The sequence below is a fragment of the Caretta caretta genome, chromosome 7 (genome assembly GCF_965140235.1).
Source record: "Caretta caretta isolate rCarCar2 chromosome 7, rCarCar1.hap1, whole genome shotgun sequence".
NCBI lineage: Eukaryota > Metazoa > Chordata > Testudines > Cheloniidae > Caretta > Caretta caretta.
The window spans coordinates 19,364,791-19,392,432 of NC_134212.1; the positions used below are offsets into that span (position 1 = coordinate 19,364,791).

Here is a 27,642-nt window from a genome sequence, read left to right on the forward strand (position 1 = left end):
ATTAACCTGAAATCATTTGAGATCCAGTTGAGATTTTTTGAACTAGGAAATACAGATTTTAAAAAGGAAAATTTTTTTTTCTTTGGAAAGAAAGTCCAGAAAGCAGCTTTGAAACTGAAAGCAGCTTGGTTTCTCTCTGCTTTGTGGCCAAGCAGAGACAAAAGGGGATTATCTTGTGAATTGCAGGTTTTTTTTGCCTGGAGGCAGGGTACTTAACTCCTGCAGCGAAATTCACAGTCTTCCATCCCAGAGGTTTTTTTTTCTTTTCTTCCTAAAAGTAAATAGGGGGTGTGTGTTCTACCCATTTGCTTTTTCTTTGGGCTGGGTAAGCAGGTTTCCAAGTAGTTGGAGGTTTTTTGCTTTAATTTGGGCCCAGAGCAGAGACAAGGGAATTGTCTTTTTCTGTAGGCTGACAATCACTATCAGAGAATAGGTATTCTATTGCAGCACAGCAAAATTTTACAGCCAAGTTTTGTTTGTTTATTTCTAAACCTCAGGTGTAAAGTTAGTTAAAAACAGAGAGGTTAGAATGACCAAATCCTCAGCTCAACTACAGCTGGAATTAGCCAAATTTCAGGCTGAGGAAAGACAAAGGGAACATGAAAGACAGATAGAACTCATGCGGCTGGAGAAGGAGGTACAGGAGGCTGCCCACAAGAGGGAAATGGAGGCAAGGAAGCATGTGGAGGAGGAGAAGGAAAAAGAGAGGAAGCATGTGGAGGAGGAGAAGGAAAAAGAGAGGAAGCATGTGGAGGAGGTGGAGAGGATAAAGGCCCAGCAGAATATACCAACAAACCCTAGCAATCCTTCTCCAGGTACCACTTCCCATCCCAGAAAGTTCCCCACCTACAAGGCAGGTGATGATACTGAGGCCTTCTTAGAAAACTTTGAAAGGGCCTGCCTTGGGTACAACATCTCTACTGACCAATACATGGTAGAGCTGAGGCCGCAGCTCAGTGGACCCTTAGCTGAGGTGGCAGCTGAAATGCCTAAAGAACACATGAACAAGTATGAACTGTTTAAATCCAAGGCGAGAGTCAGAATGGGGATAACACCCGAGCAGTCTCGTCGGAGGTTCAGAGCCCTAAGGTGGAAACCAGACATGTCATTTACCCGACATGCCTACCACATTGTGAAACATTGGGATGCCTGGATATCAGGAGCAGGTGTTGAATCTCCAGTAAATTTGCCCTTCCTAATGCAAATGGAACAATTCTTAGAGGGTGTTCCTGAGGAAATAGAAAGATACATCCTAGACGGGAAGCCCAAAACTGTAATCGAGGCAGGAGAGATTGGAGCCAGATGGGTGGAGGTGGCAGAGAAGAAGAAAACTGGTCGCAGTTGGAGTGGAGACCAGAAGGGACCACCCCAGACCACACCCTATTACCGGGGGCCGCCCAAAGCCCCACCTACCTCCCAAAGAACCCTCCAGACCCCTTATCGTCCCACCACCCCGTTCTCCAGCAACCCTCCTCGCCCCAGTGACCCATCAGCTGGACGATGTTTTAAATGTAACGAGCTGGGGCATGTAAAGGCCAACTGCCCCAAGAACCCCAACAGATTACAGTTCATTGCACCGGAATCACACCAGAGGTCCACAGGCCCAGATACCTCCCAGATACCCTTGGAGCGGAGGGAAACTGTGAGTGTGGGCGGGAAGAAGGTCACCGCGTGGAGGGACACCGGAGCACAAGTGTCAGCTATCCATGCTTCCTTAGTGGACCCCAATTTAATCAACCCAGAGATCCAAGTGACGATTCAACCCTTCAAGTCCAACTCTTTCAATTTGCCTACAGCCAAGTTGCCTGTCCAGTACAAGGGCTGGTCAGGAATGTGGACTTTTGCAGTCTATGATGATTATCCCATCCCCATGCTGTTGGGGGAAGACTTGGCCAATCATGTGAAGCAGGCCAAGAGGGTGGGAATGGTCACCCGCAGCCAGGCTAAACAAGCCGTGAGGCCTAGCTCTGTTCCGGAAACTTCTATCAGGACCCAGTCAGAGGTGATGGACCTGGACCCCAGGCCAATGTCTGCAACAGCAGTAGTGGATCCAGTCCCAGAGACCCAGACGGAACCAGTCCCAGAACCGGAACCAGCCGAACAACCAACACCAGACCCCGTGTCAGCACTGAATCCAGTACTTGCAACCTCAACACCAGAGGGCCCCACCGAACCTGAACTGGCAGCAGCCGATAACCCTACACAAGAGGCTCAGCCGGAGCCTGAATCCCAACATAGTGCACCAGCGGAGAGCGGTTCACAGTCAACAGAAACAGCTCAATCCCCTATATCGCTTCCAGAGGGACCAAGCCTAGGTCCACAATCCCATGAGGAACTGATGTCTCCAGCATCAGGGGAACAGTTCCAGACCGAACAGGAAGCAGATGAAAGCCTCCAGAGAGCTTGGACGGCGGCACGGAGCAACCCACCGCCTCTCAGCTCTTCTAATCGATCCAGGTTTGTTGTAGAAAGAGGACTTTTATACAAGGAAACTCTTTCTGGTGGACACCAGGAAGACTGGCATCCTCAGAGACAGTTGGTAGTTCCAACTAAATACCGGGCCAAGCTCTTGAGCTTAGCCCATGATCACCCTAGTGGCCATGCTGGGGTGAACAGGACCAAAGACCGTTTGGGGGGGTCATTCCACTGGGAGGGAATGGGCAAGGATGTTTCTACCTATGTCCAGTCTTGTGAGGTGTGCCAAGGAGTGGGAAAACCCCAAGACCAGGTCAAAGCCCCTCTCCAGCCACTCCCCATCATTGAAGTTCCATTTCAGCGAGTAGCTGTGGATATTCTGGGTCCTTTTCCGAAAAAGACACCCAGAGGAAAGCAGTACATACTGACTTTCATGGATTTTGCCACCCGATGGCCGGAAGCAGTAGCTCTAAGCAACACCAGGGCTAAAAGTGTGTGCCAGGCACTAGCAGACATTTTTGCCAGGGTAGGTTGGCCCTCCGACATCCTCACCGATGCAGGGACTAATTTCCTGGCAGGAACTATGAAAAACCTTTGGGAAGCTCATGGGGTAAATCACTTGGTTGCCACTCCTTACCATCATCAAACAAATGGCATGGTGGAGAAGTTTAATGGAACTTTGGGGGCCATGATACGTAAATTCGTAAATGAGCACTCCAATGATTGGGACCTAGTGTTGCAGCAGTTGCTCTTTGCCTACAGAGCTGTACCACATCCCAGTTTAGGGTTTTCCCCATTTGAACTTGTATATGGCCGTGAGGTTAAGGGGCCATTGCAGTTGGTGAAGCAGCAATGGGAGGGATTTACACCTTCTCCAGGAACTAACATTCTGGACTTTGTAACCAACCTACAGAACACCCTCCGAACCTCTTTAGCCCTTGCTAGAGAAAACTTACAGGATGCTCAAAAAGAGCAAAAAGCCTGGTATGATAAACATGCCAGAGAGCGTTCCTTCAAAGTAGGAGACCAGGTCATGGTCTTAAAGGCGCTCCAGGCCCATAAAATGGAAGCATCGTGGGAAGGGCCATTCATGGTCCAGGAGCGCCTGGGAGCTGTTAATTATCTCATAGCATTCCCCACCTCCAACCGAAAGCCTAAGGTGTACCATATTAATTCTCTAAAGCCCTTTTATTCCAGAGAATTAAAGGTTTGTCAGTTTACAGCCCAGGGAGGAGACGACGCTGAGTGGCCTGAAGGTGTTTACTACGAAGGGAAATGTGGTGGTGGTGTGGAAGAGGTGAACCTCTCCATGACCCTTGGGCGTATGCAGCGACAGCAGATCCAGGAGCTGTGCACTAGCTACGCGCCAACGTTCTCAGCCACCCCAGGACTGACTGAACGGGCATACCACTCCATTGACACAGGTAATGCTCACCCAATTAGGGTCCAACCTTACCGGGTGTCTCCTCAAGCTAAAACTGCTATAGAACGGGAGATCCAGGATATGTTACAGATGGGGGTAATCCGCCCCTCTGGCAGCGCATGGGCATCTCCAGTGGTTCTAGTTCCCAAACCAGATGGGGAAATACGTTTTTGCGTGGACTACCGTAAGCTAAATGCTGTAACTCGCCCAGACAACTATCCAATGCCACGCACAGATGAACTATTAGAGAAACTGGGACGGGCCCAGTTCATCTCTACCTTGGACTTAACCAAGGGGTACTGGCAGGTACCGCTAGATGAATCTGCCAAGGAAAGGTCAGCCTTCATCACACATCTCGGGCTGTATGAATTTAATGTACTCCCTTTCGGGCTGCGAAATGCACCCGCCACTTTCCAAAGACTTGTAGATGGTCTCCTAGCGGGATTAGGAGAATATGCAGTCGCCTACCTTGACGATGTGGCCATATTTTCGGATTCCTGGGCAGACCACCTGGAACATCTACAAAAAGTCCTTGAGCGCATAAGGGAGGCAGGACTAACTGTTAAGGCTAAGAAGTGTCAAATAGGCCTAAACAGAGTGACTTACCTTGGACACCAGGTGGGTCAAGGAACTATCAGCCCCCTACAGGCCAAAGTGGATGCTATCCAAAAGTGGCCTGTCCCAAAGTCAAAGAAACAGGTTCAATCCTTCTTAGGCTTGGCCGGTTATTACAGACGATTTGTACCGCACTACAGCCAAATCGCTGCCCCACTGACAGACCTAACCAAAAAGAAACAGCCAAATGCTGTTCAGTGGACCGGAAAGTGTCAGAAGGCCTTTAACAAGCTTAAAGCGACACTCATGTCTGACCCTGTACTAAGGGCCCCAGACTTTGACAAACCGTTCCTAGTAACCACAGATGCATCCGAGCGTGGTGTGGGAGCAGTTTTAATGCAGAAAGGACCTGATCAAGAATTCCACCCTGTAGTGTTTCTCAGCAAAAAACTGTCTGAGAGGGAAAGCAACTGGTCAGTCACTGAAAAAGAATGTTATGCCATTGTCTACGCTCTGGAAAAGCTACGCCCATATGTTTGGGGACGGCGTTTCCACCTGCAAACCGACCATGCTGCACTGAAGTGGCTTCACACCGTCAAGGAAACTAACAAAAAACTTCTTCGGTGGAGTTTAGCTCTCCAAGATTTTGATTTCGACGTCCAACACATCTCAGGAGCTTCTAACAAAGTGGCTGATGCACTCTCCCGTGAAAGTTTCCCAGAATCAACTGGTTAAAATCGTCCTTGAGATGTGGAAAATATTGTTAGTCTTTATGTACTTGGTAGTATATTTAGAGATGCATGTGTCTTATTAACTCTGTTTTTCCTAGAGCTCCAGGAAGAAATCCCAGCCAGTGTTTCACCCTAGCTGAGATTTGGGGGGCGTGTCATAAATATAAAGGGAAGGGTAAACCCCTTTGAAATCCCTCCTGGCCAGGGGAAAGCTCCTCTCACCTGTAAAGGGTTAAGAAGCTAAAGGTAACCTTGCTGGCACCTGACCAAAATGACCAATGAGGAGACAAGATACTTTCAAAAGCTGGGAGGAGGGAGACAAACAAAGGGTTTGAGTCTGTCTGTATGCTGCTCTTGCCAGAGACAGAACAGGAATGGAGTCTTAGAACTTTTAGTAAGTAATCTAGCTAGGTATGTGTTAGATTATGATTTCTTTAAATGGCTGAGAAAAGAATTGTGCTGAATAGAATAACTATTTCTGTCTGTGTACTTTTTTTGTAACTTAAGGTTTTGCCTAGAGGGGTTCTCTATGTTTTGAATCTAATTACCCTGTAAGATATCTACCATCCTGATTTTACAGGGGGGATTTCTTTATTTCTATTTACTGCTATTTTTTATTAAAAGTCTTCTTTTAAAAAACTGAATGCTTTTTCATTGTTCTCAGATCCAAGGGTTTGGGTCTGTGGTCACCTATGCAAATTGGTGAGGCTTTTTATCCAACATTTCCCAGGAAAGGGGGGGTGCAAGTGTTGGGAGGATTGTTCATTGTTCTTAAGATCCAAGGGTCTGGGTCTGTAGTCACCTAGGCAAATTGGTGAGGCTTTTTACCAAACCTTGTCCAGGAAGTGGGGTGCAAGGTTTTGGGAAGTATTTTGGGGGGACAGACGCGTCCAAACAGCTCTTCCCCAGTAACCAGTAATTGTTTGGTGGTGGTAGCGGCCATTCCAAGGATAACGGGTGTAATATTTTGTACCTTGGGGAAGTTTTGACCTAAGCTGGTAAAGATAAGCTTAGGGGGTTTTTCATGCAGGTCCCCACATCTGTACCCTAGAGTTCAGAGTGGGGGAGGAACCTTGACATATGGAAACAGTTAATCTCAGCTCTGCAAGGCTGGCACAAATAACCACATTCAAATGCAAAAGTAAAAGTAAAACAAACTTTATAAGCCACCAGGAAGCCTTTGACATATGCACTGAGGCTACTACATTGTCCACCCTAACTGAAGTCAGGTTACTTGTGTAATAAAACTCTTCTCTTCAGTCCCAATTGCATTCCACAGAGAAGGAAGAGGAGGTTATTTACCTGTAATTGGAGGTTCTTCAATGTGTGGTCCCTATCTGTATTCCACTGTGTCCGAAGTTGGAGAATTTGAAAGTAGGGCGAGCCAGGTGCATGCAGGGACCAGTGGACATTACTTTCAAATTCTCCGACTCCGGACGCTTGGTGTGCAGGCATAACCCTCTCAGTGGACTACAATAGGGACCATCACTTGAAGCAGCAGCAGTTTTTCTGCAAGATTTCACTTTGTGAGAAGCCTTCTTGGCATTATTATTAATCAGAATGAAAAAAAATTTCAGATTGTGCTTTGGTGCTCCATCTACTCAGATTTTATGTCAGAAATGCAAATAGTCTGTGAGGGGACATTACCGCTCACCTGAAGTGGTCTGAGAAATTCTTTAGCTACTTCAGCGTTTATTCAACAGTTAGCCTTTTGATAGAGCATGGAAGATACCCAGTTGGTATCCATGACAGATAGGGTTGCAACAATCTACAGGCTAGGCATTGTGTTGCTGCTCTGTGATATCTAAAAAGGATAATCAGAAAATGTCATGGAGGTGGCTGGCTTCAGATGGAATAGTACAATTAAGGTGCATTAATGTGTGCAACAGTGAAATATCAGAACTGAACACAGCCCTGGTCTGAAAGCACAACACACTAGGTGTGACTTTTCTAGATTTTAATGTAAACAATATTCACATGAACTACAGAAGAACAGCTTTGTTAGTGTAAGGAGCTATTCTAGTCCCACGTTTTATTTCACTTTTTTAATGCTACATCTGCTTTTTGGAGGCTGCTTATTAAATCTGCACAAAATTTCTCTAACGGTAAGAGGACCCCCTACCACAAGCCTTTGTTTGTCCAGTGCAGAACTACACACATTCTCAATCACCAGCCTTCTGGTTCATTGTTTATGTAACACACAGACTTAATCATTCTTAGATTCTCCATACACGTCAAGGAGGGGCCCTATAGTATAGATGTAAATAGAGGAAATTTCTGTTAACATGCAAGTCTGGATCAATGCAAGAACAGGTTGAAGGTCCAGAAATTGATAAAGTGAATTATTCATGGAGACATTCTTTTAACAAGGTTTTCCACACAATGCAAAGGAACATACACAACTATATCTTAAGGCAAACTGACGACAGATGTGCTATGAAACAGGAGTTCCTAAAGGCTGAGTGTTCAGTCCCCCACACATTCTTTACAGCTCTGCACTATAACATATTCTATTCCACATACACATAGGAGCCTTCGGTAAGTCAGCATCTAAGAATTGTTTTGAGCAACTCCTATTATGATCTTTACATTCAAATTCTCAATATATTCAGATCTAAAAGACAGAGCTTGCTAAATCAGACACGTGAACAGAAGCATAGACTTGAGAGTCTTGCTAGTATTTTTAATACTCAAGCTAGTCGGTCAGGTCTAATTGACATTAACAGGACCTCCCAGAATCAGTAACATTTTTTGCCTGCAGCCAACTGCCCCTCAAGGAGGTATGAAGTTCTTTCCTATCTTTGAAAAAGAAAAATCAGAAAAATTGCTTCCAATTTGATTCTTTTGCTTGCCCCAACTACAAAGTATGAGGGACAAACAACTTAGCACCAAGAGGAAATAGCTTTGTAATTTATCCATAGAAACTAAAATGACCACTAAAGCAGTTCTACTGTATATGGTGTGTTACATCGTCAAAACTTTATATAGACAATAATCACGCCTCAATATCTCTGCATGGTAAACATTTATACCACCAGCTTACAGAAGGGGGAATGACCGAAGGTATATAACTAACCAGGGGCATAAGGACTACTTGCCCATCTACATTATAGGCAAAGTTTTTAATAGGACTTAAATGAACTGTGAGATGTAGGCTCCTAAATCACTTTGAAAATAGGACTTAGGCAACCTTGAAAATTTTCACCCGACAGTTTTCAGTTACAATATAACTGTCCTGACCCAGTCAATAAGTGGTTCTATTTTGTAATGTAGACGTGATCTAACTTGCTGGTTAAAGTGCCAGAGCAACCAGCTTTATTTTCCATATATCTGCAACGCACGAGAGTTCCAGAAAAGGACCAATATTTGAGCATTAGTAAGTGAAATGAAAGAAAAAAATATGTTTAATGTTGCTACTGCCGTGACCTGTCTTATCAGAAAGAATTAACTGTGGTGTCAGTTACAACACAACCAACACAACACATTTCACATTCTTGCACCTTTACTTAGTGCACTAACACACAAACACCCCCCCCTCCCCGCCCACACACAAACCAACCAGCCCACCCCCCAGTAACCCTGGTTATTCCCTGGATTGTTGAGGTCTACAAATCTGCTACCACTTGCAAGATCCTATATTCTTCTCACTTTTATACCCAGTTGGCTGAAGCCCTGTATCTTGGTCACCATTCTTCTGGTCTAAGACTGGAAGGGATTCTTTTAGGAATCAGTCACTACTAACTGCTAAAGGGTAAAAGCTGATTGACAAGAAACACATTCTCCTTGAGGAATACATATGGTTCAACCACTGCCCAAGAACCAGAAGCAGGTGGGGTGTGTGGAAAGGGATGAGATAAAGGTGAATATTTATTATGTAGGTGCAATACAGACATAGGATGAGACATGGTCCTCACTCTGAGGAGAGAGGAAAGGGCACAACATACAAGTGTTCAACAAGTGATTATTCACACATTTTACATTTTTAAAAATGATTAAAACTACCTCCAAATACCCCGCCATCAAGGCACAATCAGCCAGTTTGACTTCTTGTAGGTGTCACGGTGGAAGTGGGTCTTCAGGAAGGTCTTGAATGCACAGAGTAATGATTTAGTGGATCAATTCAGGAATGACTTCCCAGATGTAAAGAGGCGTGTGGAAGAAAATCACTTGTGATAGGTGGACAAGTGGGACATTAAGACTGACATCATAGGCAACATATTACAAGAATATAGAGGTAGATAAATGAGGACAGAATTATGTGCAGGGCCCTGAAGGAGCTTGATCTTTGAGAGGAAAGAGGAAGAGATAGTAATAGACATTGCCATATATATATATGGATCAATGCAAGAACAGGTTGAAGGTCCAGAAATTGATAAAGTCAATTATTCATGGAGACATTCTTTTAACAAGGTTTTCCACACAGTGCAAAGGTACATACACAACCAGGTCTTAAGGCAAACTACCGATAGATGTGCTATGAAACAGGAGTTCCTAAAGGCTATATATATAAAATTGACTGAAGGGAAACCATGTGGATGTCAGGAAGTCCAGGGAGCAGGCGGTTACACTAATAAAAACAGGAGAGGAGGTGGATGAATTTTAATTATAGGGAAAGATATCTTGAAAACAAGTCTATTTATTTGAAATACAGGGTATAATCATCGGAATGACTACATAAAATGGCACTCTTTTCTCTCATTCCAGTTTCCCCTGTGTATGAGAGTCATATTTGCTTAATTTACTGACAAAACAAAGCTTTTACTATTGTTAGAGCCAGTGTTGGATCATATTAAAGAAGTTCTGTATTAAAATCACAAATGAGTTTGATTCCCCATAGTTTAAATTCCAGGGTATTACTAATTAAGAGATCTCTTGGTTTTTGGTACTGTTTCTCTCCCTCTATGTGTGAAACTTGCAAGCTGCTAATTGCGTTAGTACATTCTAAGACAGAGTCTGTTCTCAAAGCAGTTCACACAGAGAGAGACTCAAAGCAATACTCTGTAACAACAGAAACAGCACCCAGAGACTCCCCGCCCTTTTGTTGTATTAACAATTGTGATTAAAATAGAGCTAGAGGATGTATGTGGATGGATGCTTGGTGTGGATAATAACTGAATGATCAGGGAGGTGCCAGCCTAAGAATCCAGTGTCCATCGGCTGAAGAAGGCATCAAGTGGAAATAACCAGAGGACCCCCCGGAGGGCAGACTGGAATCCACCCAACAGCCTCAAGAATGGGAGAACCAAAGAACAAGATAACATCTAGCAGCATGGAGCCGCCAGGAATGTGCTATCTGCTGATTAATTCAGCAACAGCATGATGAAGCAATTCCCACAGCCTGGTATAGGAAGAAATTCCTATAAAAATGGACTCTAGAAAGTGAGAACTTTGGGGTCTGATTCTGCAAACCAACTTCCAGGAGCATCAGATGAGCATCTGACAAGGCCCTGCTCCCTCCTCATGTCCAGGCCACCTGGCCAGTGGCTTGGCATGAGCAATTCTAAGGCTGGTAACTATGATAACAACCTTGCAGAACCTGTGTGTGTGTGTGTTTGTATGAATGAATGTGTGAATAAATATGAGATTGAATGGAATGTTATAGCTATAATTAACTGCTTACTATGATTCTTTCTGTATTCACAATAAATGTGGTATTTTGCCTTTTTCTCTTTAATAAGATCCTGCTGGTTTTTATTTTATTGGTATAACACCAGTACAGTCTATTTTGTCTCACATATCAACCTGTTATCGAATAAACTAATGCAGAATATTAGTGGTGAATGTGTAAGGCACAGTAAAGAACAGAGCTTGGTTTTCAGATTGCAGGCTGCAAGTTACATTTGACTTGTAAAATGAGTGAGCAAATTGGATATAGAATCAGTGAGAATAAATATCCAACTTCACAAGGTCATTTTTACAGGATCATTCTACACAGTACAACCACACTTAAAACAAGCGTTTCCCCCCCTTTTAAGAGGAGTCTTCTCTGTTGAAATCTAATTTGTCTTGTTATGTTATCATTTAACAGATCTTTTCTCTTGCAATTCATCTCTGACATAAAGTAGTCATTTTGAAGGGTGCAACTACATTTCCATACATGTTTTTGTTTGATACACTGAGAACGTATTTTTAGAAGTGGTTTCTTTTGCAGGTATAACTGTCATTTAACTGAGCTCCACTGGAACCAAAAGCCTTTCTGTAAACTTATTTCTGGATTCATGTAATCAACCACTTGTACTAAAAGATAAATGTGTCTTGAAACTGCAACAAGATTCACGTGTCCTGTCACTGCATTGTTTGGAAGTTGTATCTATAGATTCTCAATACATTAACCCTAACCCTTTAAGCCTTTATAATACACACAGAGTGCACAGCGACAAATGTCTTATTTGCCAGGAAGCTACACAATAGTTTGGATACTGCAGAGGTTGCTTTACTATCAAAATCTGCAGTTTGTTGTTCAAGCTCTAAATGCTGTATGGGAGCCACACTAAGGGCATGGCTACATTGGAAACTTCAAAGCGCTGTCGAGGGAACGCTCCCGTGGCTGCGCTTTGAAGTGCGAGTGTGGTCGCGCGCCAGCCCTGGGAGAGAGCTTTCCCAGTGCTCCTGGTAATCCACCTCCACGAGGGGATTAGCTCCCAGCGCTCGGAGCCTGTTTACACTAGTGCTTTAAAGCGCTCTGACTTGCTGCGCTCAGAGGGGTGATTTTTTACACCCGAGCCAGCAAGTTAGAGCGCTATAAAATGCAAAAAGAAAAGGAGTACTTGTGGCACCTTAGAGACTAACCAATTTAAAATTTTAAAGGTGCCACAAGTACTCCTTTTCTTTTTGCAAATACAGACTAACATTGCTGCTACTCTGAAACCTATAAAATGTAAGTGTAGCCAAGCCCTAACATCATGCTAGAGTCATGAGATAACGAAGTCGCAAAGAGAAGACCCGCTCAGCTAGTCAGAGACAATGGAGAGCTAATATATGCCATTACAGAACAAAGGAAAAGCCTGCCGCCTCCTGCTGGGCTGCCATACACATACATATGCCTTTGGAGACCTGAAAGGGACAAGCTATATTTAATGAGGAAGTTTCATTCAAGAGGTGGCAGTCTCCAGCACAGAAAGGCAGTGGAGAAACTTGTTTAAAAGTCTACAGTAAATACTATATTAACGGAAAGCTGAAATCAATATATTTACTGCAAACTATCTGCAACAAACATAAAGGCAGATTTGGAACTCCATCTCAGGAGGCCCCGCTAAGAACAAGTACTGTTGCTAATATTAGAAGAGGATCTATGAACAAGCAGGAACTGTGCACCAGAGGCAGTAATGGCAACAGATTCTAAAACTGTACTTAAGGCAATATGGTGTGAATCTTCAGTCTTATAGAAGATCCAGGCGTTGCATTCTCTAAGAACAGACACTGATTATCCAACTGTAGTCCAGCAGGTATTTCCCCTGAAAGCTGAATACAAATAAAATGCTAGTGTCAATGGTAAACAAAACCCTTCCCTGCCCTCAATCCACCCCCCTAAGCTACTTCCTGCACAATTTCAGCTCTCAATTTTTGTGTTAACAGGTACCAGCAGTAGCCACCTCTACGTTACTTTTATTAAAGAGACGGACAAACACAGTAAGAAAAAGAAAAATGTACCTCTCCCGAGAACTGGTCGCTCTTAAAGAAAATGATGGGTCTAGGCAATAAGTGGGGTTAGATATATATATATGCCTCAAACACAGCACTAGCCACTGCTTAATATGTGCATCATGTATTTAGGGACTGGTAATAAATCCAAGGAAAATATTCCCTCCTCCCCCACATGGTAAAACCAAAATGTCAGGCTCCTGGGTTTCTCCTTCCTTCCTTCTGTACACTGGAGTCACAGCAGATCAGAGAACCACCAGGCAAGAACTTGTATACATTTTTCATAGAAGATCAGACTCCCAACCCCCACTCTAGATTTCTCATAAATGTAAGTAGGGAATAGGTCTTGCTGTAACACACTTTTGTGGAGGGGGCGATTCCTGATTACACTGCTTATAAAGGCCAAAGAATTACACATTTGTTTGTGAAGGTCACCAGGCACTCTGAGAAGCCAGATGACAATTTCTTTGCCTAGTGTCAGATATGATTCTGCAATATGTTTATGTCCTCCTGGAAATGCCTTTTACACAGCTGAAAAAGCAAAGCATGCATTCATATTTAAAGATATGCCTGATCAAAATACCCCGTGACACTGGGCTGCTTTTACTAGCCCTAGCTTTCATACTTCATTGTACTATGCAAGGACATACTTGATCTTGATTATAAATTGAAACACTCACTCAGACAGAAGCCTTTTCCATACTTTCCAGGTTCCAAGACGAATAAAACTATATATATAAAAATCAGACCACAGAATGTAACAGTCAAGCCTGGAGGAAAACAGGGTTTCCAAGAATAATGCTATAAATGAGGTCAAGTGCTACTGTACTGGAGATCTAAATAAAACAGCCAAATAGGATGCACGGATGTTCCATGATCTTCTCACCTTCACCGGCTCGGAGAAGTGCTTGTCGCAGCACATACAGGTACAGCAGCACCACATAAACATCACTGCATGGCCAATCTGCAAAGTCCTCCTCAGTGCTAGGTACTGCTTGGACAGTCTCCCACACTGACTACACTGCTCCCTACATCTGAGAGAGAGGGCTCTGGACACTTGCCTTATAAACAGAAAGCCTTTGCCAAAACAAGCATCACTGTGTGCAGACCTCCAGTGCTGCTGATGCAAACAGTTACACTCAGCACTCATGCACAGTATATGCTTCTCTCCTCCAGCCCACTGGGAGCATTTTGTTTACATACAAAAGCATTGGGACTGTTAGATTTAAAGCTACAGGGCATTCAATTCTATATTAATTACACTACATTTTATTTATGCAGCACTCTCAAAAACACCGAGAAAGGTAACAAACGGACAATGTAGTAAAGTAAAAATATCAGCTGTATAAACAAGATAACTGGTGTCCCTGAGGGAGTGCAAAATATTGGGTTTACAAGAAAATTCTGAGCTGGGATTAAAAAATACCCCCCCAATATCCACCCACACAGCAGGGTATAAATTACACACACCATTAAATATCAGTTGAAACAATTTTCAGCAGATTAGTTTGAAAAGAGGAGACTAAGGGGGGGGGAGGATATGATAGAGGTATATACAATCATGAGTGGTGTGGAGAAAGTGAATAAGGAAAAGTTATTTACTTGTTCCCATAATATAAGAACTAGGGGCCACCAAATGAAATTAATGGGCAGCAGGTTTAAAACAAATAAAAGGAAGTAGTTCTTCACTCAGCACACGGTCAACCTGTGGAACTCCTTGCCTGAGGAGGTTGTGAAGGCTAGGACTACAACAGGGTTTAAAAGAGAACTGGATAAATTCATGGAGGTTAAGTCCATTAATAGCTATTAGCCAGGATGGGTAAGGAATTGTGTCCCTAGCCTCTGTTTGTCAGAGGGTGGAGAAGGATGGCAGGAGAGAGAGATCACTTGATCATTACCTGTTAGGTTCACTCCCTCTGGGGCACCTGGTATTGGCCACTGTCGGTAGACAGGATACTGGGCTGAACAGACCTTTGGTCTGATCCAGTATGGCCATTCTTATGTTCTTATGACAGCACACCAGGAAGAAACTCCGGTATGAAGGTAACATGGTCTAGTGCAGGGGTTCTCAAACTTCATTGCACTGTGACCCCTTTCTAACAAAAATTACTATAGAACCCCAGGAATGGGCGGGAAATGAAGCCTGAGCCTGCCCTGGGCATGGGGGCCAAAGCCCCAGACCCAGGTGGGGGGCCTGTAAACTGAGCCCCGCCACCCAGGTCTGAAGCCCTCAGGCTTTGGCTTTGTCCCTGGGTGGTGGGGCTTGGGCTTGGTCCTGGTCCCTGGGCTTCGTCCCTGGGCGGTGGGGCTCGGGCTTTGGCAAGTCTAATGCGACCCCCATTAAAATGGGGTCCCAACCCACAGTTTGAGAACTGCTGGTCTAGTGGGCCAAGCACAGATCAGGAGGAAAGAACTGAGTTCGAATCCTGGCCCTGTCATTGATGCAGAGAAAACTTTGTCAAGTCACTTCATCCTGTACACCTCAGTTTCTCCATCTGCTAAAGGGGATGCTACCTTACAGAGGTGTGGTGAAGGTTAATCAATCATTCTTTGTATTGTGCTCAGAAAATGTAAAATAATCTGCGGTAGAGTTTGGTGAAGAGGCACTCCTATCATATCCCCTCACACCATTCCCTGTTATCGTATTTCTCCCCTCTCTCCCCCCGCAATTTTCTTCCTCCAAACCTCACACCAGCCTCATCTTTATAAAAAAAATTCCCCCTTTCTTGGTCTTTGCATCTCCATTCCGTGGTTGCTTCCCGGCCCAGTCTGTCACTCAGCCTGCTACTTAGTGCTGGGAGTGGGAGGCTCATATTAGTGGCTCTATGAGGTTGAAACTCATGCTGTTGAGCCTGAGCTATGTACAGTGATAGACTAATTGAGCATAGGCAGTGAACTGCTGAAGAGCCCACAGTCCTGTATGTGCTAATGGCTCCTGACTCCAGCTGTATTAGGGACCAACAGGAAGGAAAAGTGGGTTTCAAGAGATTGCCACTGCGTTAGCCACAGCAGCATATTTGCAGTCACAGTGGACTCAAGGACATACAGCTTTTCCCAACTCTTTTGCTTCTCTTTTCTGCTCCTTATCCTCTGGACTACTCTGCTGACCCGCAGATACAGAGTTATACAAGCGTGGAGTATATTAGCCAAGCTAAAACACAACTTTGTGCTTTTTCCCTTATGCTGTTTTGTAAAATCCATGCAATTCTTTGTGCTGTGAAGAAAATCTACAATTAGTTTATAAAAATGAGACCCAACAACCCAGCTAAGGGGCAAATTCTATAATAGACCAGCATATGAGCAACAAGAAGGAAAACATTACATGGGGAAAAATTCACTTTCAGCTTTCAACTGAAGGAAAGAGAAATTTTAAAAAAAGGTTTGGCCATGTCCTCTTAATGCATGTTTATGTTAGTATTTGAGATGGTGCTACTAGACAAGCACTACAGGGAAGGAGCATCAAGTGCCTGCAGGGGGACAGAGACCGAAAGAGAGGTTGGGGTGGCAGCAGCGGGAAGTCTGAGATTCAGAGGAAAAAAACAGACAGCATTGTTACAAAGAAGTTAAAAGGTACTTCAGCTTCACAGAAGCTGCTGTAAAATTAGTTCTCAGGTTGAACGCTTATCTAGCATGTATTCCTCATTTTGAGTCAGAAAAAATTAGTCGGCACCCAAAGCAATGGTACGTTATGGGCCACCTATTTCACGCCCAGACTCAGAATGGGTGGTTCAACACAGAGTAGTCGAGCACCCAACCTCTTTGTGCACAAATGCAGGCACGCAAGACTGGAGGCCCGCTGGACACGTGGTTCTTGCAAACTTCTGGATGAAAAGCCTCCTCATTATTTCATTTCTGTTTGGTGGAAGTTCAAACCTTTAATTGGGATTGTCACAAGAAGATGACCTCATAGAAAGAATTCCTATCAAGCGTTCAAACAATGGTGTCTGCTGTGCAACTGTATATTCAACTTAATGCAAGAATTTCCTTAGATAGAATGATATACATGATAGCAGGTACTTGGACAACAGGTGAGCTCTGTTACTCAAAACACTTTTTCAGAAAGTTTAGATGTAAAACTTCAACCAATTTCTACTTCTGCCTTGCCATCAAGTCAACTTAAATGTAGCTAAAAAAACATTATCTCCAGTGAGAATAAATAGGATTAGTAAAGAAAAGCGACTTAGGCCTTGTCTACCTGTAGTGTTTACTCTAGATTAACTATTTCAGTTGGAGGCGGCTTATTTTTCTATTGAAATAGTTAAACTGATATAACGCCCAATTGTGGATGCATTCATATCAGTATAAAGTTGCCTTATCCTGGTATCACTATTATTCCCCCTTCCTACAGGAATAGCTACCCCTTTTGTACACAATGCCATGGAGTCCTGGGAGGAGTCTATACCATGCAAAAACCCACTGGTTGGAACACTAAACGTATAACACTTGTAGAGCACAGTGTGTCTACGTACAGCTGCCATCTCGGGTGTTTTACAAGTGTTGATTGCAACACTAGGAAGCAGATCTTTACCGTAGGTTAGGGTTGCCAATTTTGGTTGGATGTATTCCTGGATATTCCATCATGACATAATCTTCAATTAAAGGTTAATCTTAAACTCTTGGAGACTCCAGGACAATCCTGGAGGATTGGCAACCCTACTGTAGGTCTGGTTGTGCAGCACAGTCTACAACGGTTTTGCTTAGTCTGAACAGGTAGAAACAATTATTGCGGCTGCACTACTTCACCTCATTCTCTCTCACCTCATTCTCCACTACATTGCCACAAAGCCCCTCCTTCCAGCAACAGTGCAGGGGAGCTTCGGGAGTCAAACAATTGAAAGGAGTGTAATTTACCACACATTTATACAGCACCTAGCAGAATAAGGAACCAACCTTGTTGAGTCTAGGCACAACCATGATAAAACGTTAATAAGAAAGGTGTGTTGCCATCAAAATGGTTTCAAGAATAGAAGATGCAAGAATAATTTCATGAAATTGATGTTCTTATTACTGTTTCCTTGCTTAGTTTGGAAAAACTCCAATATCTTTAGTCAGGTTGTTCAAAATACTGTAAATGATAAAAGATCATCAGAGATATGAAAAGCTGAGATACTCTGATCACTAGAAAGCACTGCTCTAAGAAGTGAAGTACAGCATTTAAACTAGGGCTTTCCTATACAGCGCCAGCAAATGCACTCGAGGGTGCGATTTGTAAAGCACATGAACATGCTGTCCTCTAATTGCCTTTTGTAGATCCTGCTGACACAGGTTTCAAACAGGACTACATTAATGCAAACAAGGTACCTTTAAAAAGAAAAGGAGTACTTGTGGCACCTTAGAGACTAACCAATTTATTTGAGCATGAGCTTTCGTGAGCTGCAGCTCACTTCTCGAATAAATTGGTTAGTCTCTAAGGTGCCACAAGTACTCCTTTTCTTTTTGCAAATACAGACTAACACGGCTGTTACTCTGAAAGGTACCTTTAGTGAGCACCAGCAGGGTCCACATGGCATCAGCAGAGGAATTTAAGAATCAGCCCTCTGCACCATGTAAACAAGCCTCTAGAGAAGGGACCCTAGGAAAGCTGTGGGTAAAAAGCTAGTATTCTAGCCAACACAAAATCTACTCCTTGCTCTTTACCAGATTATGATATTCTTCTCATCTACAAAAAAAGCTTATCTGAGGCATAAGTGAGAACAATTTTACAAAGCTGCAATCCACAGTATTCTCCCAGTAGTTTGACTAAATGTAGGATTCCTACCCCTTCAACTGTGTTACAGGACAACTAAGAATATGAATCAATTCAAATACATCCAGTCTCAGGTTTAAAGCTGGTACAAGGGCAGATGCTATCGCCGCTGTTGTGCGCTCAGTATCACACACACACACACACACACACACACACAGAGCAAGGTCAGTGGAAGTTGCACAGAGTTTTCACTTCAAAAGTTAAACTGTGCCTGGGTTAGAGAAAGTTATAAAATTCTTTCAGCAAAGACATTTCTCAAATGGAACCTCGTTAGTAAAACACATATGTCTAGAAAGACAGATGTGAGGAAATGACAATCGTGAGAAGATTTGCCCTGTCACTGTTAAGTCTCTTCGTAGCACCTCACTTTAGTTTTTCCTTACAGGACAACAAGAAAAAGATCAATCTTCCTGGGTAAAAAACCTAGTTTGGAGAGCATTGGAATCCCTATGGATTAGACTCACCATAATGAAGGAACAAAACGTGCAAACAACCCCCCAAAAACTCTCTCTTCAATAATCCCAATCATCATAGTATCTGAGAGTCTTCCTAAATCTTACAGAACAATAAGAGACTATTGCAAAATTAAACAAATTAATCAACCTACCAGGCTCAGTATCACCTCCATAAAGAAAATCAGTCACATTCCCCATTCAAGGTGAGGGCATGTTTCTTCTTTAAGTTTTGTTAGTTATGCAATGGCATTAAGAATGGATTTCTACTGTCACAAATGTACTGAAACATCTTTTTAAGAATGCTAAGAAACAAGTCTTCGTTATAAACAAAATTGAAAAGGTTCTTTCCACTCACTGACAAGATGTAACCTGGCAAGTCTGTATGTAAAGCCTCACATCTGCAATGAATTCTCTAGTCTAGTGCTTCACTGCCGATTGTCATGTTTCCCCCCGCCCCTTCTTTCTTGCCTTTGTTCTCAGTATGAAGCCATGTACAGTGGAAGACACTGCTTGCAGCAGTTTAACTACTTCAGCAGAAGCCAGATGACTTGATCAAGCCTTTAACTAACGTCAGGGACATGAACGTTTCATGCGTCCAAGCTAAATACAGAAAAAGCCTAATCAATCAATATACAGCCTCTGCAATCTTATGGAGGAGATCATTCAGAAGGTCTTATGTGATGAAAGCACTTAGCTTAAAAAGCCCCAGCTTGAGCGTAGTTCTTGTATACTCCAAAAGGCCTCTTCTTTCCCCTCCCCCTCAGAGTCCTGTTCCAGCTAGTGAGGCCCTAATTTAATTAGGGACTCAGGAGGCCCAAAGAAGAGTCGCTGTCTTTGTCTGCCTGCAGCATTTCCTCTGAGCTGAAGTCACTTACTGGAACTGAAAGTGGAGGGAGGAGGGCTGAGAAAACAAAGCACATGAATTTTGATGCGGCTTAAAAACTTTTGAGATTAGATGCTCATATGACTACAGTAACAAGAGGAGGCCTCTTTCCAAGGCTGCTTGAACCCAATTAGTTTAGAAAAGGGGGATAGAGGCTAAAGTACTGCATGTGCTGGAAGTTGGCTGTTGCCAAAAATTAAATAATGTAAAAAAAATCAAGTAACAGCAAGAGGCGGAGAAGCAGAGGGAACACTTCAGAGCTGAGTTAAACTCAAAAGCTTTATTGTAAATTTCCCCAAAGTGATGCTTAACATGTGAAATAAGATCTATTTAGAGAGTGATTTTTCAAGTATCCAGAGCATTTTGCACATTAAAAGTATTTGTATATAGCACCACAGGTGATGCTCTGATACATCCATGTCTACACTAGAGACCTTATAGCAGGGGTGGCCAACCTGCGGCTCCTCAGAAGTTAATATGCAGCTCTTGTATAGGCACCGACTTCAGGGATGGAGCTACAGACGCCAACTTTCCAATGTGCTGGGGGGTGCTCACTGCTCAAACTCTGGCTCTGCCACAGGCCCTGCCCCTACTCCTCCCCTGAGCCTGCCATGTCCTCCCCAGAGCCTGCTGCATGCCACGAAACATTTGGATGTTTGAATCATTTGGATGATTTGGAGGTGCGGGGAGGGAGGAAGGGAGGGGGAAGCGCTGAACCGCAGAGCTGCCCATGGATGGGAGGCGCTGGGAGCCGGGGGGAACTGATGAGGGGCTGCTGACGTATTACTATGGCTCTTTGACAATGTACATTGGTAAATTCTGGCTGCTTCTCAGGCTCAGGTTGGCCACCCCTGCCTTACAGTGACACAATTGTACTGATGCAGCTGTGCTCCTGTAAGTTTGCTCATGTAGCTGCTTTATGCTGACAGGAGAGAGCTTTCCCATTGACATAATAAAACCACCGCCACAAGAGGCGGTAGCTATGTCGGCGGGAAAAGCTCTCCTGTCAACACACTTACGCTTTTGTTGGTGTAACCTAAGTCAGTCAGGGGTATGTTTTTTCACACCCCGTGTGACAGAAGTTGTACCAACAAAGTAGAAGTGTAGACATGGCCTAAGTGACATAAAAACTAGAAACAGGATCACCAGCCATCAAAAGTGCAGTAACAGTTTAACAGCACACAATGCATCAGTTTCTGTTACTATTCCAACTTTATTTAAGACAACCATTAAGGAAAAACACTGAAGCAGCAGAAGAATTTAGGGAGGGAGAATAATTATCAGTGATGGAACCAAGCTAACACACGCATTGATAAAACATCCCTAATTCTTGCTACAAGTGCCACTAAGTCTTCAGTAAACAAGTGGTAAGAAGCTCAGGTTTACATCTCATTTGAAAACCAGCACCTCCAGCCAGTGGCATCATACCAGCTAAAACCACCCAGAGGCAGTGATTCAGGAGTAATGGAAGTCCAACTTTTAGGGTATGCCTACACTTCAAATTATGGTGTAACTGTAGCATGGGTAGACATATGGATGCTAGCTTTAATCTAGCGAGTGCACATAACAAGAATAGTGAAGATGTGGTGGCATGGACTCCAGCACAGGCCAGCAACCTGAGTATTTACCCAGAATCTCCGGTGGGCTTGTGCTGGGGGCAACTAGCCCACACTGAAGCCCGGGTTGCTTTGTCTTCACTACTACTGTTACCCATGCTACAATTAAGTGAATCTACAATGAATTATACTCAACACCACCAACTTCTGTACTAAAGTGCATGCTACAGTTCTCTTATTCAAGTACTGAACTGACCCTGCTTGGCCTGTGAGGTTTTATGGGATTATAACAGAGATGGTGTGGCTGCAGTCATATGATAAATTATTCAGAGTGAAGAATTAACTGGTTCATTGCTAAACACAAATGCAACCTCTGTATAGATGTAGCGTGTGACTTGTCAGTATTCCAGGTGCATTTTTCTCTCATGTACTGGTCTGCTAGACAGCACTCCAGAAGTTAAATCCTGATATAGTTAAGGCAAATTTCTGTAGAGAAAGTTATATTCAGAATTTACTAATTTATTAAACAGTCTTTGTCCTAATTAAATTTCAACTTATTATACTGCTGTTTTTAATGCTTGTTTGATCAAGATTTCCTAATTAGGCCTTCCACTACTTGAATTTGAAACAACTGCATGAAAAGACATAGGGACTCTACGTACAATCTACAAGCAGCGGGAGACAAACGGAAAAAAGAATGCATCAAAAAAAAGAAAAAACCCAACTCATGGCACAATGCCAAAGCAGCATTCTTTTTAGAAACCACCACAGCTCCTCCAGTATGTGCAAGAGAAATTGGTTTGCTCCACTTAGTTCAAACCTATCTAGTGGTACAAGAGAAAGGGAATCTGGTTAAGGGAGCACTACAGGTTGGGTGAATTCCAACCATAGTAAACTGCAAATTACTGATCTATATCATAATAAATAGAGTTCCTCTTCTCCAGTATTGAAAGCTAGTCATCAGTTGGTTAAGCTAGTTATTTTACTAGCTACTTAGATTAAAGTTTTATATTCAGACCCTTTCCATTTCTCAATAATTCAGAATGGATTACTAGAAGGCTGACCTAGTATTTGTGCCAAGCTGTTCAGTGAATGAACCTGTATTGAGGTATCCAGTTCCATTCTGCCATTGCCTGGTGCCAGAAGAGCTGCAATCCCTGAGGAATCAAGACACTTTCATCCAGTTCTCTTGTGGAAGGAGGATAGACTGGTAAAGCCAAGAGGGTGGTATGGACTAAGCCATAGGCGGGGAAAAAAGTGTGTATGCTTGGGTGAATCAAATTATGAATATTAGAATTTACTTTGATATACACCACAAAGTCCTAACACATTCAGGAACTGATTTCAGCATAGGTCTTCTCTCACACACATGCAATTTTATTTGTGCTTCTATGGACTAAGGCTTTCATGTTCAGGCAACAGAATATGCCTGGATAAAGCCATATCAAACCCAATTTTTTGTTCAACACATAAAAGTGTATAAAAGACACCCAGTTAGGAAATTGTTACTGCATATGAGACGCCAATGCAGAGAAAGTGAACACATGCAAAACTGTATGTGCACAAGTGGAGGCTGAGGTGCCACAGAAGACCAACCTGTAAGCACGGCTATAAACCAGTGTTTCCTGAACAGTGGGTCAACGGTTCTAGATGGGTGGCCATATCCTGAGCCAGATTAACCCATCCCTGGGCCCTGGTTTAGGCTGGCCCCTGGCTGGAGAGGGTGAGGGGAAAGAGAGAGCACAAGTGTGCATGTCTGTTTTGGAGAGCGAGGCTGCCCCATGCTCATCCCACAGTGGCATGTCTAGTCCTGCGAAGCTGGGCCTGGCTCTCTGATCCAGGCACTGTGACCTGGTCCAGAGTTGCAGCACCATGCAGGGTGGGTCCAGCTGCCTCCACACTGGGTCAGGATTAGGACCTTAGTACTGCGGTAGAGGTGTACATATGTAATGGTGGATCACCAAAAAAAAAGGGACAAAACGCAATTGGTAAAAAGTTTGGGAACCACTGCTGTAAGCCATAAGAGACAGCCAAAAATTTTCAAGTACAGAGGAAGAGGATTCCTGTATTATAGTTTATGTCGATCATATCAAAGGAAATTTGCATAAGAACCTCTAAGCGTACTTGTAAAAGGAATTTTAATAAAGAGGTAGCTGGGAATCAAGTTAAGTGTGCAAAGGAAAAGTCTCCAGCTGTGATTGTTCTGAAAAGCGGCAGTGTAACATGAACAGTGCTTGCCGATTCAGATGTCTAACTGTGGAATCAAACTGTTCTTATGCAGCTGTTTCCAAAAGTCCCAAACAGTATTACTTCAAATAGAGGGACTTACTCTACACATTAGTATTTACGTCCTAAGATTTTTGTATACACATATAAAATATGGATGCTACAGCTTTCAGAACATGCAACCCCTCAAAAATGTGTTATGTAACTGCACAAGATCAAAGAACAGATACAGATGGATGAAGCAAAGTCACTCTCCAAAGGAAGCATGGTCTTTAGGGAAACATGCGCGACTGCCTCTTATTCACAGAAAGTTCCAGGGAATGAACAACATTCACAGCTGCTGAGGGTCGAAGTGACACCAGTGAGTTAAGATTGAGACAGAGAGAAGGGTTGTGAGTCATGGATCCACAGGATCTGTACTATGTCCCTTGGAGAAACTCCTTCTGTGTGGGAGACCCCCAACGGATCCCAATCTTCCTTAAGGGTAGGCCCCATGGCCTTAATACCTCCGAGTCTGAGATTCTAGGCTCCACCACTCTGGTTTCACGCAGGGAGCTCTGGCCAACTAAGATAGACTCCTGGTCAGACTTTTATCCCCTTCAGGGACCAATACCCCATAGCAAATATTTGCCTGCAGCCTTTTCAAAACAGTAGGATTTATTAGCCAACTGTAAGGATAGTCTTGCAAAGTCCTTAGTTTAGCATAACCTTTAGGGAGAGTCCATTCCGACCCCATACGTGCTAATACACACACTACTTCTGGGTCCTCTCCCTCCAACTCCTTGTCAGTTCAAGGTGATGGTCCTATGTCTCTTCAGAGGGTTGCCCTTGTGTCAGCCATCTGCCACCTTTCCCCTTTGTTCTCCAGCTGAATTCACAGGTTCCACCTGTTAGGTGTTGATTGTTTGATCCTTGGGCTTTTCATCGTTTCTCTGGAGCCCCTGTTGATATTTGTCAGTTTTGACCAGTTCTTTAAATGACTCATCCATTCCACTCCAGTTGGCTGGATGAGACACACACCTCCTGTCTTCTGCTCTGCTCCAAGAGCAGGTTTAACCCTTTTGCACCACTGAGTAGCAATGCAAAGTACAGAGGGAAACTGAGGCACAGAGGATTCATAAAAATATTACAGAAAATTCCCACTTTGTCATAGCGTATGTTAATGAATTAATGAAGCAAGAGGTCAGAGTGATTCTGAACATTAGATCTGTTCAGACTCAAGGTGGGTCATGCTGAACAAAAGTTGAGAGGATGTCATTTGAGACTCAAGAAAATCTCATTCCACCCTTCACACAGAGAAGTAATACGAGGAGTTAATATTCTGGAAGGTGAAAGGAAATAATTTGGCTGCATTAATACTACTGTCTTCCCTCTAATTTTTAAAAGAGATATTCCCTATAGTTGGAAGTGACATTGGAGGTCTAATTTGAACCAAAATGTAGGCAATGTAAAATAAGGTTTTAAAAGAATTAAACCCAAAGAGCCTTCTAAGGAACAAACAAACCAAAAATATCTTAATTCCAGTTGAAAGTTTTTTTTCAGACAAACATGTCTCTCTCACTGTAAATCAAACATTGTGGTTTCTGCTACTGCATGAGAACCTGAATGTGAAATTCACCAGAAACTAGTTTGTCCAAACTGAAAGAGTGCAAAAAAACCACCCATAAAGTGAAAAGTAAATTAGATTTTTTAAATTTATCTTGTTTTTACAATTTAAAGTGGTCTTTGTAACAGAAAAAGTTTCAGATGTATAATATTAAATACGACAGTATGCCCTGGAAGTGTAAATTCATTACACTTGTTTCCCAGTGACATAAAAGAAAAAATGTAACCCTTGTTCTTTATAGATAAAGATCCTCCCCTAAAATCTCAGGTTGAAAAGTCAATGGAACCTGCTAGACACTCAACTTTTTTTAAAAACAGGTCACTTCTGTAGGAGCCTAAATATGGACTTATGTGTTAGGCTTGTATTTTTGAAAATCTTGGTCCTGGATCTTTTGTGATGCTCACAAGCAGGGACTGTCTAAATGTATGTCTTTTTAGTATTGAGCATATTGCCAATGTCCATACTTAATAAATTATACCCAAATTAAACAATGACTACTCATTAGCTACTTGTGTATACATGAACTGTGCAATATAAGCATTCGTCTGATCCATTTGCAGTGTAAAGATAGCACAATCACTGCAAGCTTTGTTTCTTGTTTTTCAAATGAATTTTCCTATCAAATTATTTTCAGTTCTATCGAATTTGCTTTTTCTCTGAATACAACAAAGGATGGCCAGCTCTGCTACTGCATACGGAGTGGAAAGCCTTAAAAGAAACCTCAGTTCCAGTTCAGTGAACCCTGTCAGACTTCAACTGGGTTTGTCAGACTCTTGACACAAATCAACTTACTTTCAGGGGTGCAAAAGGAAAACTGTTTTTTAGTCCTCAAGAATGCATCACTGTACTGATAAGTTCAAAATTCAAAAGGCTCAACTGCCTTCAAATTAAAACAAGGATTCCCCCACTCCCAGGCACTTAATCCCAGTAAAGACAAGACTTTACTATATTTTATACAAGTTATACATTAGAGTGCACTCAAAGATAATCTGAGCTTCAAAAATCAGGTTTTAGCATGACAACCACCAATGATGAAGAGAAGGGACACTTAGTTTTTCTTATCCAAAGGATGGCATCTATAATAGTGCAGTACCCCTCAAAATCTGCACTATGTTAGCAATGAGTGAGAGCCACAGTCCTGGAACCCAATATAGAAAACTCATGCACTTGCATCCCACCCCCCACATTCCTGTTGGGGACTGGGAACAGCAGTTCAAATCTATGGCCTTGTCTAATGGACAGTTGGGCCCTTTAACTTTCCATTTCTGTTAGCAATGATGGAAGCTGCAGGATAGACACGGCTCAGTCATTTTTAACACAGATTCCTTTTAGGCATTGGTAGGTGACGTGGTGGTGAAAACACTTGTGTCTTTCTTTCTACATTACCGCTGTCACAATTGCTACTACTAGCGGTGCTGCACCATTGGCTCCACCAACACTCCTGAGTTTTCCCCAGAGTACATGCAGCCTGTGTGTAAGAGCAAAGGGGGCAGTTAGCCAGCCTGTTATAAATACGTGACCTATAAAATACTGGATTTAAATCTTCTAAGTGGACACTGCTTGTGCACTGCAGTGGAAACTGAAATTAGCTACTTCCACAAAACATTTTGCATGAGTAACATACTGAAACATCTGCTGATTTTTTTTGATCTATTAACACATTTCTACAGCAATAAATAGATACACACACACACACACACACACACAATAAGAGTGCTGTAGATGTTAACAGGTTAGTTAATTCACAGACTGAGACAAAGACTTTGGTACCATTTGCATGCAGGAGATATAAATATCTGCTCTGATACTAGGAAGAAGAGTGACCAGGTAGATAATTGGATCTCATTTGTTGGAGCTAATATTTTAATGCACAGAAGTTTGGGGTCCAAAAATGTCCTCTCTTCATGCTTCAGGAGTTTCTCTCATTATTTGTTTAAAATAAATTGTCACCGTCTAGAAAAGGATGGGGGGGAGGCAGGGAAGGATACGCATTCCATAGCTTTATGCTTTGGAACTTATTCACTGGACCAATAAAAGGGATAACTGTAGCATAAAATGATGCAAAGTTATTTTTGTTTGTTTTTTAAAGGGACATGCTGCTATTATTTCTTGCTGAAGTAGATTATGTGACATGATCCTTATAACATTATGTCTAATGCACTTGGAAATACTTCTATATTTGCATGTAAAACGTATAGGAATTACTAAAGCCCCTCAGAATGAACTGAAAAGCCAGGAAGAGGACAGGATAGGAAGTCAGGGTTCTGTGTCCCCTACCTCAACTGCTGACAACTTTACTAGCACTTTAAGCAGTCCAGTGAGCTTTATTTCTGATCTCCCTCAGCAATATTGATATCTTACATTGTCTCAGGGCAGACAAAGAACCATGAGATTAGGTCTTGGCC

General features: G+C 42.9%; 1 protein-coding gene across 9 annotated transcripts in view; it reads right to left on the minus strand.

Moving 5' to 3' along the window:
- Positions 1-27,642, minus strand: part of TMCC1 (transmembrane and coiled-coil domain family 1) — a 207,871-nt gene that overhangs the window by 29,726 nt on the left and 150,503 nt on the right. Inside the window, exon 1 of one of the 9 annotated variants that reach the window (XM_048857215.2) lies at positions 19,119-19,343. The exons of the other annotated variants lie outside the window; for them this stretch is intronic. Coding sequence (XP_048713172.2) covers positions 19,119-19,139 — 21 coding nt within the window. The 5' untranslated portion in view covers positions 19,140-19,343. Of the gene's footprint in view, positions 1-19,118; positions 19,344-27,642 lie in introns of those variants that run through there. 9 annotated transcript variants of the gene reach the window in all.